Below are 13,549 nucleotides of genomic sequence, written 5' to 3'. Positions count from 1 at the left end.
GTTTGAAAACAGGCTCTTCATTTAGTGGTGCAACCCCCCCCCCCCCTCTCTCTCTCTCATTAGCAGGCAACAGTGCAGCACTATCTCTCTCTCAGTTTCTGGCACAACAGCGCCCCTACTGGTACTCATAGTCATACTGGTGCTCATTAACGTCACATAGGTGAACACGGACATTGCTGTTCCTTGGAGTGGTTGCACCACTCAAAAATGGCTGAAGCTGGACTGTAATGTTTAGCTTCAGAAACTCGGCTACTGAAATCCCCACTGCATTTGATATTCAGGTAACAATACGTATACGCCACATCTAAATATCTCACACTTAGCTGGCAATAGGCCAGTAACATTGGTTTACAGAGCTGCCTGGTCCTTTTATTGTTGCTGTTTAGATGTTGGGTGCCAACAGCGGCCAGTGATGCCAAGCCAAAGCAAAGGCAGTTAATCCATACAGTAAAACCTAATTCATCCCAAATAGTTGGCACCACTCAAAATGTGTGTGGAAACAGCTTTCACACAGTGACCCAGTACTAGTCCAAATGTTTGCATAGTTCTATTCATATACCACTGTATACCACGGGAAGGTTTTGAACCGCTTGGACAATTTAGTACACATAATAGTTTTATGTTGCAGGCTTTAGTTTACAGTGAACATGTCTCTGTCGGGTGGAAACCTGTCCAAAACTGTTACTTTTCAGGAAATGTAAAAGCAAACCTGTGTGGATCCAGTGTAGTTATTATTTAGCCCCTGTTAATACTTTTCATTATACCGGTATATCTATAAAACCCACACACTTAACCACTTTAAAAAATATATATATATATAGCAATCTACAACCCGACGTGTACTTTTGTGCAACACTGTAGTATGACGAAGTAGGGCACTAATTTATGGGGGAAAAAAGTTAAAATGTGGAGATACAACATAGGTTTCTGCCAGACCTCAAAGATGTACAACTGCTCACTCGTGCATTGAAGGAGGCATGAGCTCAGTTTGGGGCTCTCCCCAGGTTGACAGAGGGAGAGTATAGTGCCCGCAGGATTACAGTTTAGGGCACTGGTTGAAAAAGGCATTCCAAAATCGTGGGATAGAAATGTAAAAGAAAACATGTAGAGAGGATCAAACGACAACAAGCAATAACCAACATATCAGAGGTCAATATTTCAAAACCCTCCAGTGTAACAGAATACTCCAATTTTAAAGTCCTCTTTAGTTCTGTTCCATTCGCATGGCATAAAATGGTTTTGCCAAGTTTTAAAAACAAACTAATTAATCCTGTAGCCTAGCTAGTGCCATTATATGCATAAAAGCAATATAAGGAGCAGAGAAATTGGGACATTTGAATGAATGAATAGTTTATTTCGATCTTTCAGAGAGGGAGACATTACACAAAAACAGTTTTTTTTAGTGTGATGGAAAAGGCATAGGCAGAAGCTTAAAGCTTATTAGTGCCTATCCTTATCTCAACGTATTCCAAAATACTGTTAAAGATATGCATAACAACAATAACATATAAACAAAACAAACAGATGCCATTTATAGAAGAACAATAGAAAGTTAAACAAACAAAAAGACAAAACAGACAACGAGAAAAACAAAACAACGAGAAAAACAAAACAAAGAGGGGGAAAAAAAGACAAAAACAGACAAAGCTACAATGTTATACTTTAGTCCAACACTACATGGCATAAACAATAAACATAGCTCAGCTCACCACTCATTCCAGGTTATATCTATGCAATAATTCCTGTTTGAGCCTCTTTATTTCATAAATAGAGCCTTACAATATAGATCAATAAAATACAATGCCATTCCATTTTCTTAGTCAAATCATAATAATACAATGAGTTGAGTGAGTCATTTGTTAAACAGCCCAGAGATGTCAGTCTGAAAGATTTGTGAAATCTAGTGAATTTGTCGTTACTCAATGCAACACTGAACTTTTCATCATTTACACTCCTTTGCTATGTGCAGAGTCTAACATCCACTGTCAGTGAGTGAGCATTTGCTCATTAGGTTTCATGTGGGGGAATAAACCACTCATTTCAAATTCACTGCAGTTCCATTTTGCCACACACTATGACTGGCAAATTATGTTGTTAGAATTAATTGATTCAGAACAGTTGAATGTCATTTTCTTCTCTAAGGCTAAAATTAACGTAATAATAGACATATCTAATCCAAAAGGATCAAACGCTGAGAGCTGAAAATCTAATTTCCAAATTGTATTGGCCCTCCATTGCCAGAAAACACACGAGGTCAATGTTATGAAAGCCATTGAGATTGACTGCTAAATTAGTGACATCCCCGAGCAATTTACTACTTGATGCGTCGCTACTGCTGTGAATATTGTTCCTTCTTTGACTGACCACGAAGCCAAGCCTCATTTAAATTTAATTTCAAATGTAATGAGTGGTAATAGGTGCTCTGTGTACTACTTGTTTATTTCTCATTTGAAGCTCATTTTCAACAATGACCACTGGTCCACTAGGCATGCATAATGGAACTAAAACCCACAGTATGTTTGTGTTTAGCTCAATGTCTACTGCAGTGTCAAAAGGCTCTCATGCATGACACTAGCAAAGTGAGCATCTCGTCTCCAAACAATTCACTCGTGTCATTCTGCAGACAATTCTCTTTCAAAGAATCTTGAGATAAGTTTGCCAGTCGAGTCACTGCTTCCTTATATCAACAACATATTCATGGCAATATGCCCACTTCTGAAACACGCAGAGCTGCTCATAGTACTCAATATTTCGCCGGGGATGATTGATTGTCGTGGTGAGCTATAAGCTCAGTTACAGTTTGCAGGCAGACCCGACCCATTGGTTATGCTCCGACATTGCATTTTTACTGCAAAACGCAGCCTGCTGCTGCCTTGGTGGGAATATTTGATGTTTCTCATGAAACACTGTCACCTATAGGAGCCTGTATGTAGTTTACTAACACTTTACTACAGAGAGACGGCTCCTGTGATGCTAGAGCCACTCAGGTGAGACAGCTGCCTCCACACGTCAATCATTCTGTGGCCATTTAAGTTGGCTTAAAAGCTCCCAAAAACCTTCCTCTGTTCCCCCTTTAACTTTGTAGCCTGACTACACAGTTAAACTGATGTTTGAGAGCTGTGCTATGGGCAAAGCAAAAGGAGAATCATGATGGGCCAAGGGTCTCTCTCTCTCTCTCTCTCTCTCTCTCTCTCCCTCTCTCCATCTATCTATCCCTTTCTCTACACCCCCCCCCCCCCTCCCCCCCCTCCCTCCCTCCCTCTGAGAGGGCTTGAGGAGGAAATAAACAGCAATCACTGTAGCATGACAAGAAGCCAGTGAGCACCCGGCCTTAATTGAGCTCTCACTTTCAGATTCCTGCTAGCTCCCCCAGCTGCCTTCCGCTATTGTGGGCAGATTATACACAGGCAGCAACGTCTCAACAGCCATTTTGCTTTTAGTTCTACATCAGTGATATAGTAGCAATGCTGCTACAGTGTGTATGCTTCCATAATATGTCTATACAATAACAGCAAGGTTATTTTTTTGCTCAATTCTATTGCTTATGTACATAAGTACATAACATGTAGTGAATAGTGTGATATATTACCGGTAATTGATGATAGACTGTCAGGGCCGGTTCTAGGCATAGGCGAACTAGGCGGTCGCCTAGGGCCTCAACCACTGAGGGGGCCTCGTCACAGGGAGAAGTTTTTTTTTTTTCATGTATCCCTTACATGGGCTACTGGCCACATGTGGCCCCCACCTAGCTTCTTAATTTTGATCTGAGTGCACCAGATTGAAGCATTTTCATGGCAAATTTACAATTTTTATCCGGCGTGGCAAAGCAGGAGGGGGGGGGGCCTCTGTATAATATGTTGCCTAGGGCCTCAAAAGGCCTAGAACCGGCATGGGGGGGTAGGACCAAGGGATTTGGGATTTGTTTATAAACATTTTGGTATTTGTTTATAAACATTTGTGATTTGTTTTTAAACATTTGTGATTTATTTATAAACATTTTGGGATTTGTTTATAAACATTTGGGATTTGTTTACAAACATTTGGGATTTGTTTATAAACATTTGGGATTTGTAAGTCTCATGGGGGGGGTAGGACCACTACCAGTTGACCTGTAGTAAGTCTCATGGTCGGGGGGGTAGGACCAAGGGATTTGGGATTTGTTTATAAACATTTTGGTATTTGTTTATAAACATTTGTGATTTGTTTATAAACATTTGTGATTTGTTTATAAACATTTTGGGATTTGTTTATAAACATTTGGGATTTGTTTACAAACATTTGGGATTTGTTTATAAACATTTGGGATTTGTAAGTCTCATGGGGGGGGGTAGGACCTAAGACTGTAGTGTACATAATCACATTCACTGTTATCCACTGCTCAAGGCCTGTTGACACTGAACAGAATAAAAAGCAGCTTTATTGTCACGTCACAGGTTTAATTACAGGTGTAAAACAATAAGTTGGTCAAATGTGTTTTTGTTTGTTTCCTGAAAGAGAAGACGCACTACTCCATAAACACAGTTACCACCCAAAGCACACTTTTGCAGGAATCATCAAATCACAAATCATTCGGTTTTTCAGGATTTCATCCAATAGGGAACACTTTAATCAGGCCACACACACACTCTTTACAGTCCTCCGAAGGAGAGGTTACAGCAAAAGATTTTTGCGTACAATCAGGAGCAATGCCCTGGCCTCTCTCTCTCCCACCCAGTCACTCTCCACAAACACTCTGCCTCCTACCCCTAACCCTCTCACCCCCAATTCTAACCCTAACCTCAATCCTAGCTTTCTTCCCCAGCCACCTCAGAGCATGCACTCGGATCAGAGGCCCCTCTCTAGCGCAGGGACAGGGACGGACCTGGACGGGGCCTACACATTACCCTCTCCTCTATCAGAGGCCCCTCCCTAGCGCAGGGACAGGGACGGACCTGGACGGGGCCACACATTACCCTCTCCTCTATCAGAGGCCCCTCCCTAGCGCAGGGACAGGGACGGACCTGGACGGGGCCACACATTACCCTCTCCTCTATCAGAGGCCCCTCTCTAGCGCAGGGACAGGGACGGACCTGGACGGGGCCACACATTACCCTCTCCTCTATCAGAGGCCCCTCCCTAGCGCAGGGACAGGGACGGACCTGGACGGGGCCACACATTACCCTCTCCTCTATGTCTTCCCTCCTCCAACTCTTCTTCTCCCACCATCCAGGCTCCTCTACCACTACAACACTACTCCCATTCATAACCACATTTTTCACATACACTCCAACCACTACACCACAAATTTAAACAAAGTTTCACCACTACACAACAATCCTACCCCCCATTAAAAACACATCAGGTAATTTCGGCCCTCAGAAGGAACAGGAACCTGGGAGACCTCCTTGTGCATTCCAAATTTTCCACTTTACCTCCCAAGCCCCCACAGCCACATACACTCCATTTCAAATGAACTGTTGAACTCTAACAGAATTGTAAGAAAGATTCTTGTGTGGGATACTTCGATCAGGGGCGTATGGGCTACGGACATGTACGATATTCTTATGAGAGCTGGTTATGAGGACCACTATTATAGTAAACAACAAGTAGAGGTTAAGGTAATAAAATCAATTATTTTTCAGGGTGTAAACTGGATAGATGGGCGCTGGATATATGGTGTAAACCAAAGCTCCGCACATACTGTGAGATAAAACAGGTCTACGAGACAGAAAACTATATGTACAGTATAATATGTCAAAGAAAAAACGATCCTTGTGTGCCCAAATTAGAGCTGGCATACTTGGTCTGCATATTGAGACAGGTAGATATGTAGGCACGGTGGAGAAGGATAAACTATGTAGTCTGTGTGATCTAAAGCAAATCGAAAATGAAATGCATTTTGTTTTTTACTGTCCATTCTACAACTCCATTAGGGAGAGACTTTTTAATAAGATAGACCCAAACCATGAATTTGTTTGGTTGGAGGACTTCGAGAGACTGAAGCGCCTGTTTCAAAAGTACACTTTTTCATTTGCCTCCTTCCTTGAGAAGGCCTGGTCATTGAGGAGGAGTAGAGGGCCATTTACATGTCAAATGGCCTTGTTATGATTGTTTTTGTTTTATTTTATTTTCTTTGTTTTATTTTCTTTGTTTGTTTGTTCGAATAATTTACAAATATGTATGAACAGGAAGTGTCAGTTGTATTCGGTGTATTCTGTGAAATGTGTCATATAATCCCATATGGGATGGGCCAAAGTGGCATGACACGAAAATAAAAATGTCATTCATTCATTCATTCATACAAGAAATAGCAGCATTTTTTGCAGTCACTTATAGTCACAGTAGACACTGCATTTCAACGAAAGTACGGGTCAATACAAAGACTGCTACGAGGATTAAGACTTTTATTACAATTACAAGTCAATATTCATAACCACTCTAAAAACACTATCAGACGACCAGGACATGTAGGTCGATATCTATCCGACGTGACACAGTTTGGTTGCCACCTGTGAAATGTAAATACACGACACAAACTAATGTAACGCTGAAGTATAATTCTTGCTTATTTGAATTCAAAGACATGCAGTGGGCCGATGATGACTTATCTAATGGTTTCATTTCAACTAAAGAAACATAATGAGGGGAGTTATTTACGCTCCAGGCAACAGGAGAGATATACTGTCAACAGACAAGAGGCTCACTGGTGGTACATCCTTATGCTGCTCGGAGGAAATAGGTCCAGTAGGAGATTAAATATGAAATGGCTCTAGCCTAGTAGCGCACACGCACACACACGCACACACACACACACACACACACACACACACACACACACACACACACACACACACACACACACACACACACACACACACTATACCAGTAGTGAATTCATTAGCTTACTGATGATGTAATAGGTCCCTTGTCCCCCCCACAAAAAAAAGACCACTTTACATCTGTAGGCGAGGTGGGCGGGGCAGTGGCCGATGACGTCAATGGGGCTGGTTAAGGTGGGAGGGGGCGAGGGGGAGGGACCACCACAGGCTGAGCTGATCCCACGTGTTTGTGTGAAGGCTGCATTCCCGGCTCCTCTCTCACTAAACATTCTCGCAGCGCGGGGCTCTCTCTCTCTGTGTGTCCTGTGTGTTTGATCCTTGTAGTCACTGCCTCCTTAGTTGGGTTTTTAGGATAGATAATGGAGGGAGACGGGAGCCAAGCCACATCTGGAAGCCCGAGTGATTCGCAACACGACCCGGGGTAAGAAAGAAAAAGCCAAAAAAAAAAAAAAAAACGGGGACATTTTTTTTTTAATATATTTTTTACAGCGTTTCGGAGATTTATTGCCGGTTGTTTATTTTTTTAAATGTCTTGTTTGTAAACATTGCAAGCTTCACAAGCAGTGACATTTGGGCTAACCTTCCGGGTATATATATATATAGAGAGAGAGAGTGAAGTATACACCTTTTTGTTTGATTATTATGAAGCAAAGCGGGGCCGGCCCCTTTTCGGCAATCAGCACTGGCTGTCTCTTTTCGGAAGCAGCTTTCCGGGGCTTGCTTCTCTCTACCGTTCCTCCTCCGCGGCTCTCTCTCTCAGTCTCTCTCGCACCGACTCCTCTCTCTTTCTGTCGCCAGCTAAAGTAGTTAGCTCCAGCTATATAGCCCAAGTAGTTAGCTCTCTGCACGTCAAAATGGCCGATCTGACATCTGGACTGACTTCTGTTCTGTTTCCCCCTTCTTGCAGTAAAATGTTTATCGGTGGCCTGAGCTGGCAAACTTCACCAGGTAAGGAGCAGCGTTGTGTGTGTGTGTGTGTGTGTGTGTGTGTGCGGGGCTGGAAGGCGGAACGTGGGTCGGTCGGGGGGCTTGGTGTGTGCGCGCGTGTGTGTGTGTGTGTGTGTGGCGGTGGGCTGACTGAGCGGAGCTGCATGCACGCGGGTCTAAACGCGCTCTCTCTCACTCTCTCTCTCTCTCTCTCTCTCTGCTTGTGTGTGCGCGCGAGAGAGAGTGCGTGTGGGATACTGTATGTGTGGAGTGCTCGCGCGCGTGTGTGTGTGTGTGTGTGTGTGTGCGCGCAAGGTTATTTTGATTTGCAATCATCTGAAGTCCTCTATTCGACCCCTATGTTATACACTGTGACATTCAGTTCTCTCAAAACCAATATTATTCCCCTTCGCTTGACGAATGAATGGTGGTGGTGGTGGGGGGGGAAATAATTCGACACGTAATCTCTCTCTCTCTCTCTCTCTCTCTCTCTGTCCCCCCCCCCCCCCTCTTGTTTATTTTTGCAGACAGCCTTAGAGACTATTTTAGTAAATTCGGAGAGATCAGAGAATGTATGGTGATGAGAGATCCAACGACAAAACGCTCCAGGTAAATAACCGTGCCAGGATATAATATCACCCCGCCGTTCTCCTCTCCGCTCCTCTCCTCTCCGACGTGTTGGCTTTTTGTAATGATTTTTATGAAATAACGAGGACAGGGGAAGGGAATGTGTGCAGTGAGAGAGTGTCCTTCAGAGTGATATTTCAATATCATGCAGTCATTTAACTGAATTTGTCCCGGGTTGCGCTTTTTATTACAACCGATTGAATCAGCGCTTTGGTAGAGCACTAATGCTGTTTGACATTGACCAAAGGGAGCTCTACTAGAGCTAGGGGAATATACATTCCCCGGTAATAATAGGCTTCAACCTTGTGTATTTTTTTAAATTTAATATAGTTTATTATGATATTATATAATTTAAACACCGTGTGTGTGTGTGTGTGTGTGTGTGTGTGTGTGTGCGTGTGCGCACGTGTGTGTGTGTGCGTGTGTGTGTGTGTGTGCGCTCAAAATCAACCTAGGAAGTAATTTGGTCAGGGCAAGGTCAGCGCAAGTAAAACGCCATCAGAATCAGAACATCTTTGCAACTCAACAATCCATATGCATTGGGGTCACATTGTGGTGAATGCCGCTGTCTGTGTTTTCTCTTTCCAGGGGCTTCGGGTTCGTCACGTTTGCAGATGCTGCCAGTGTAGATAAAGTCTTAGCACAGCCCCACCACGAATTAGACTCTAAAACGGTATGTATTGTTCGCTTCCTTATTTTTTGTTACCTCTCTGATTCCAGTGATTGCATGAGCTGACATTGTAGTTACTGACAGGACTGTTGTTGTTTTCTTGTTTTGCATTGCCATTTGTTTTATCTTTAGTCACTGAAACCGTGTAGCTTATTCATTTTGCCCCCCACCCCCACCCCCCGAAACACACACACACACACACACACTACAGACTACACACACACACACACACACACACACACACACACACACACACACACACACACACACACGGTCCATTCAAACAAGGTTAACCCCTACTCTACTGTGCTGGGGACACATTACATAATACGGTTTATGTATGCACTATGGCCAGCAGCACAACTCTCCCCTGGACTGTCTTCTTGTAAATTGTGTGATCAGTTGTTTGTATCTGATGTAACTATAATTGTTGCCCTGTAATAAATACATAAAACCCTCTCTTAGCTTGTAGAATTAGCTGATTATGTGTACATAATTTGACTCTGCTAAATCCTATTTGACCAATACTGGTTTTTACTGGAGATTTAGTATTGATTTGAAATTGTCAAAAATCACATGGATACATTTTATTTTGTATTTTGTATAAGCATTGATTTCTCACCTTGTCCCATCATATTTTGCCAGATGTTATCGTCGTATGTATGTTTGTTATACACGGTCGTGCATGGCACTTACTTACCATATTCATATGTGTGTGTGTGTGCGCGCATGGTATTATCATGTAATCATCATCGTCATCATTATTATTTACACGGCAATGGAAATATTAGTGTGTTTGAAAGATGTGTGTTGAAAGAGTGTAAACATGCTTCCTGTGAGTCACGGTATGGTGGAGCTTAATAATAAGGTCTTCCTTGAAAATCTCAAAGGTTTCATTGCACATAAAAGTATATTGCATTCTCATTGTGTTTTGAGTGGTTCTTCATTTCTTTGGAAGTGATATATATATAATGGCAGAGTGATGCTTTGACATATGCCGCTATGCTTTCAGGGCTTTTGTTTTTCTGCACACACTGAAATCCTGAGTGCCAATTTAACTGAGTTTAAAAAATAACAATCTGTGTAAGGTTCCATTTTCACAAAATTAACACTCAGTATTTTACTGTGTGTGTGTGTGTGTGAGTGAGGCAGGCGGGTAAAAATATGTTGTGGCTTTTAAGTGTTTTGACTTTGTTAAAGGTTCAAATGGAAGGGGCAGCTTTTACAGTACTCGCTATTGTGACTTTTTCCGTTTTAGTTTTCAAGATTATTTTTGACGTTATCTACTCACATTAGTTCCAGGGTCTTCTGGGACCTATTGGAGAGGGAAAAAAAATGAGTTATTGCCTCCTCCCGGTTCCCCCGTGTTGCAAGTGCCTATTGGTGCCGACGGTGGATTTTGCCCGCTAAAAGAATTGATTCAGCATTCGGCAGGGAGATGCCCAGCACCTAGTGTGTCCATGACAGTGCTGTACTGTATATCAGCAAGGCAGGGAGATGCCCAGCACCTAGTGTGTGTCCGTGGCAGTGTGCTGTACTGTATCTCAGCAAGGCAGGGAGATGCCCAGCACCATAGTGTGTCCATGGCAGTGCTATATACTGTATCTCACAGCTGCTCACCTGAGACTGTCTGTTCTAAGGGCTGTGGAGTGGAGACCAGCTTCCGCTGTTATGTCCTCCAGCTCTTACGTCGTTAACCAGTCCACAGTTGCCAAACGCTCGGGTGGGGTGTGGGTGGGATTATTTTATGAAGTGTCATTCAGGAGCATTTTGCCTTATAATGCTGATATTTGGTCAAAGGGACACATTGTAAAGAAACATATTATAGGTCACCAAATATGATATTGTTCGCTGGAAGAAGAAGCAGCTATCGCCGAGCTTCCCCCCCCCCCCCCCCCCCCCCCCAGTGTGATAATTTATAGTTGTACACATGGGACTTATGTAATTTTCTCTGGGTGCGAAGGCTTGCTTAACAAAGTGGGTCGACTTCGGTGTCTTGTTTAAAATAAGGCCTCTCTCTCTCTCTCTCTCTCTCTCTCTCTCTTGCCAGTGACGTTCTGCAGCTGTGCTAAAATGAAAGCGGAAATGTAAATAGCATTGCGAGTTGTTCACGTCCACGTCTAATGTGGCGTAATATAGCATTCAGTCATTGTTTGTTTGCCTGGTGCAGATGAATAGGCAGCTTGTATGTGTGAAGTTTTTAACTCCCTCATTGATTGTGAGGACTGAGCAAGAGCACCAATTACCTCACCGGCAAGGCAGAGACGCGAACCGCACAGAAATACACAAACACACACGCTTATAATAATATATGGACCCTCCCCCTTAGATATAGCTTAAACATATATATATACTGTATATATACATCTCTTAAATTGATGGGATGATAATACCGTCTTCTTAATGTATGCTTTTCATGTTTAGATATGAGCTAAAGTAATTTATTGTAATATTTTGAGATTATTGCCTCATTGCTAGTTAGGAATAATTCCACAGATATAGGCACAACATTTCATCGTTTGGTTGCAATTGTTAGAATAGGCAGAGGCATTACACAACATACCCCCAACCATACATCTACAGTAGTGCTGTGAAATCGGTCCTATTAATACCCCCCCCCCCTCCATCTAAACAATGTAATTATTACACTGTTGCAGTAATAATTAACTTTTCCATATATACAATTGGCCTAAGGCAGTAGGACTTATAGACATTGATCTACCAGGTTTTATCAATGTATTGATTGGCGCAGCCAGGATGTGAGGGGGAGGTGAAATGGAGAGGAGTTTTCGCCTCCTTCGCCAGGACGATCTCGTCTTCATGTTTGCCGTCTCAGCATCTTGCAGACGGAGGTGAATGGATTATAATAAATACAGCACCGTGGCCTTTAACCCTTAATACACATGTTGTGGTTTATATACAGAGACATTCTGATTTGTATGGCTCATGTGAAGTATGGAGACCATCCACTGTGATGTTTATATACAGAGACATTCTAATTCGTATGGCTCATGTGAAGTATGGAGACCATCCACTGTGATGTTTATATACAGAGACATTCTAATTCGTATGGCTCATGTGAAGTATGGAGACCATCCACTGTGATGTTTATATACAGAGACATTCTAATTCGTATGGCTCATGTGAAGTATAGAGACCATCCACTGTGATGTTTATATACAGAGACATTCTAATTCGTATGGCTCATGTGAAGTATGGAGTCCATCCACTGTGATGTTTATATACAGAGACATTCTAATTCGTATGGCTCATGTGAAGTATGGAGACCATCCACTGTGATGTTTATATACAGAGACATTCTAATTCGTATGGCTCATGTGAAGTATAGAGACCATCCACTGTGATGTTTATATACAGAGACATTCTAATTCGTATGGCTCATGTGAAGTATGGAGACCATCCACTGTGATGTTTATATACAGAGACATTCTAATTCGTATGGCTCATGTGAAGTATGGAGACCATCCACTGTGATTCGAAAGGGCGCCCCCTGTTGAAAGTGTTGAAACAGTAGTTTACATTGTATTGTCTCTCTTTTGTATTGTGGGCGAGTGACCTTGGGAGGTTAACCCGCTACACCTCAGGGCAGTCGGTGCTTGTGGTGACTTGGGGTATGGATACATGCTGAGGGTGATGCTAGCGCTTATTATTCTCGTGCGAGTTGAAGTGAAAAGAGAATCCTGCTGGATTCGGACGGAGACGGATGCGCTGTTTTCTCAGCCATGGGACGACATCACCGCGTGGTCTGTGCAATAGTGACTCATGCTGTTGTGCCTGTTTAAAATTCCCCTTGTATGGACTCCTTGACATCAAGGAAGCGAAGGCGCTCGCCCGCTCAAGATGAATATTACTGTATGCTGACAATCGAATTTCCCTCTGACACTATTTGTGAAGCTGTCGCCGGTAGCAGACAAAACAAAACCACTTTTATTCTGGCTAATGCACTCTGACACATCGGCGGAATTCAAGTCTCCACAAGTGTCAGTTTTTGTTTAGTTGCCAACAGCATGCCATCAAATTAATGACTGTTAATTTTTAACTGAGTGTGTGTGTGTGCGTTCCTGCGTGCATGCGTGCGTGTATACATATATATTAATATATGGTGTTGTGTACTGTGACACGCTCTCATGAAATGAAATGTGTAGTGCACGCATGCACAATATTCCACTAATGGTCTTTTACCCCTGCAGTTATGTGGCCTTTCAGTGAAAAGGTGGTAGTTCCTTTTTTCCTTTTATTTCTCCTCTACAGGAGTGGATGTTAGTGCTGCCGCATTATGCCTCATTGGCAATGTCATGTCATGTGTGTTCGTGGCGAAGGCACTGTTTTAAAGGAGAATTCCATACTAAAAGGCTTTCTTACCTTTCTTTGTAGTTGTTACGTCCCCACCAAAGAGGTCCAGGTGTTATTTTGTGCAAAAGCTCCTTATTGGCTGTTTCCCCTACCGTAAGCCCTAAATGAATTGCATTGAATTGAATGGGGCTAT

At 42.7% G+C, this 13,549-nt stretch overlaps 1 protein-coding gene across 1 annotated transcript; it reads left to right on the top strand.

The window, feature by feature from the left end:
- Window positions 1-7,105: 7,105 nt before the first annotated feature.
- msi1a (musashi RNA binding protein 1a) lies at window positions 7,106-9,108 on the top strand (the record flags this gene model as incomplete). Its single annotated transcript, XM_080772098.1, has 4 exons — window positions 7,106-7,239; window positions 7,726-7,766; window positions 8,273-8,354; window positions 8,961-9,108. The coding sequence occupies exons 1-4, from the start codon at window positions 7,178-7,180 to the stop codon at window positions 9,106-9,108; spliced, it is 333 nt and encodes a 110-aa protein (XP_080628224.1). The 5' UTR covers window positions 7,106-7,177.
- Window positions 9,109-13,549: the final 4,441 nt, after the last annotated feature.

This window comes from Protomyctophum bolini (genome assembly GCF_963924005.1).
Source record: "Protomyctophum bolini genome assembly, chromosome: 9".
In the NCBI taxonomy this organism is placed as follows: domain Eukaryota; kingdom Metazoa; phylum Chordata; class Actinopteri; order Myctophiformes; family Myctophidae; genus Protomyctophum; species Protomyctophum bolini.
This window is presented reverse-complemented; position numbering and strand designations above follow the sequence as displayed.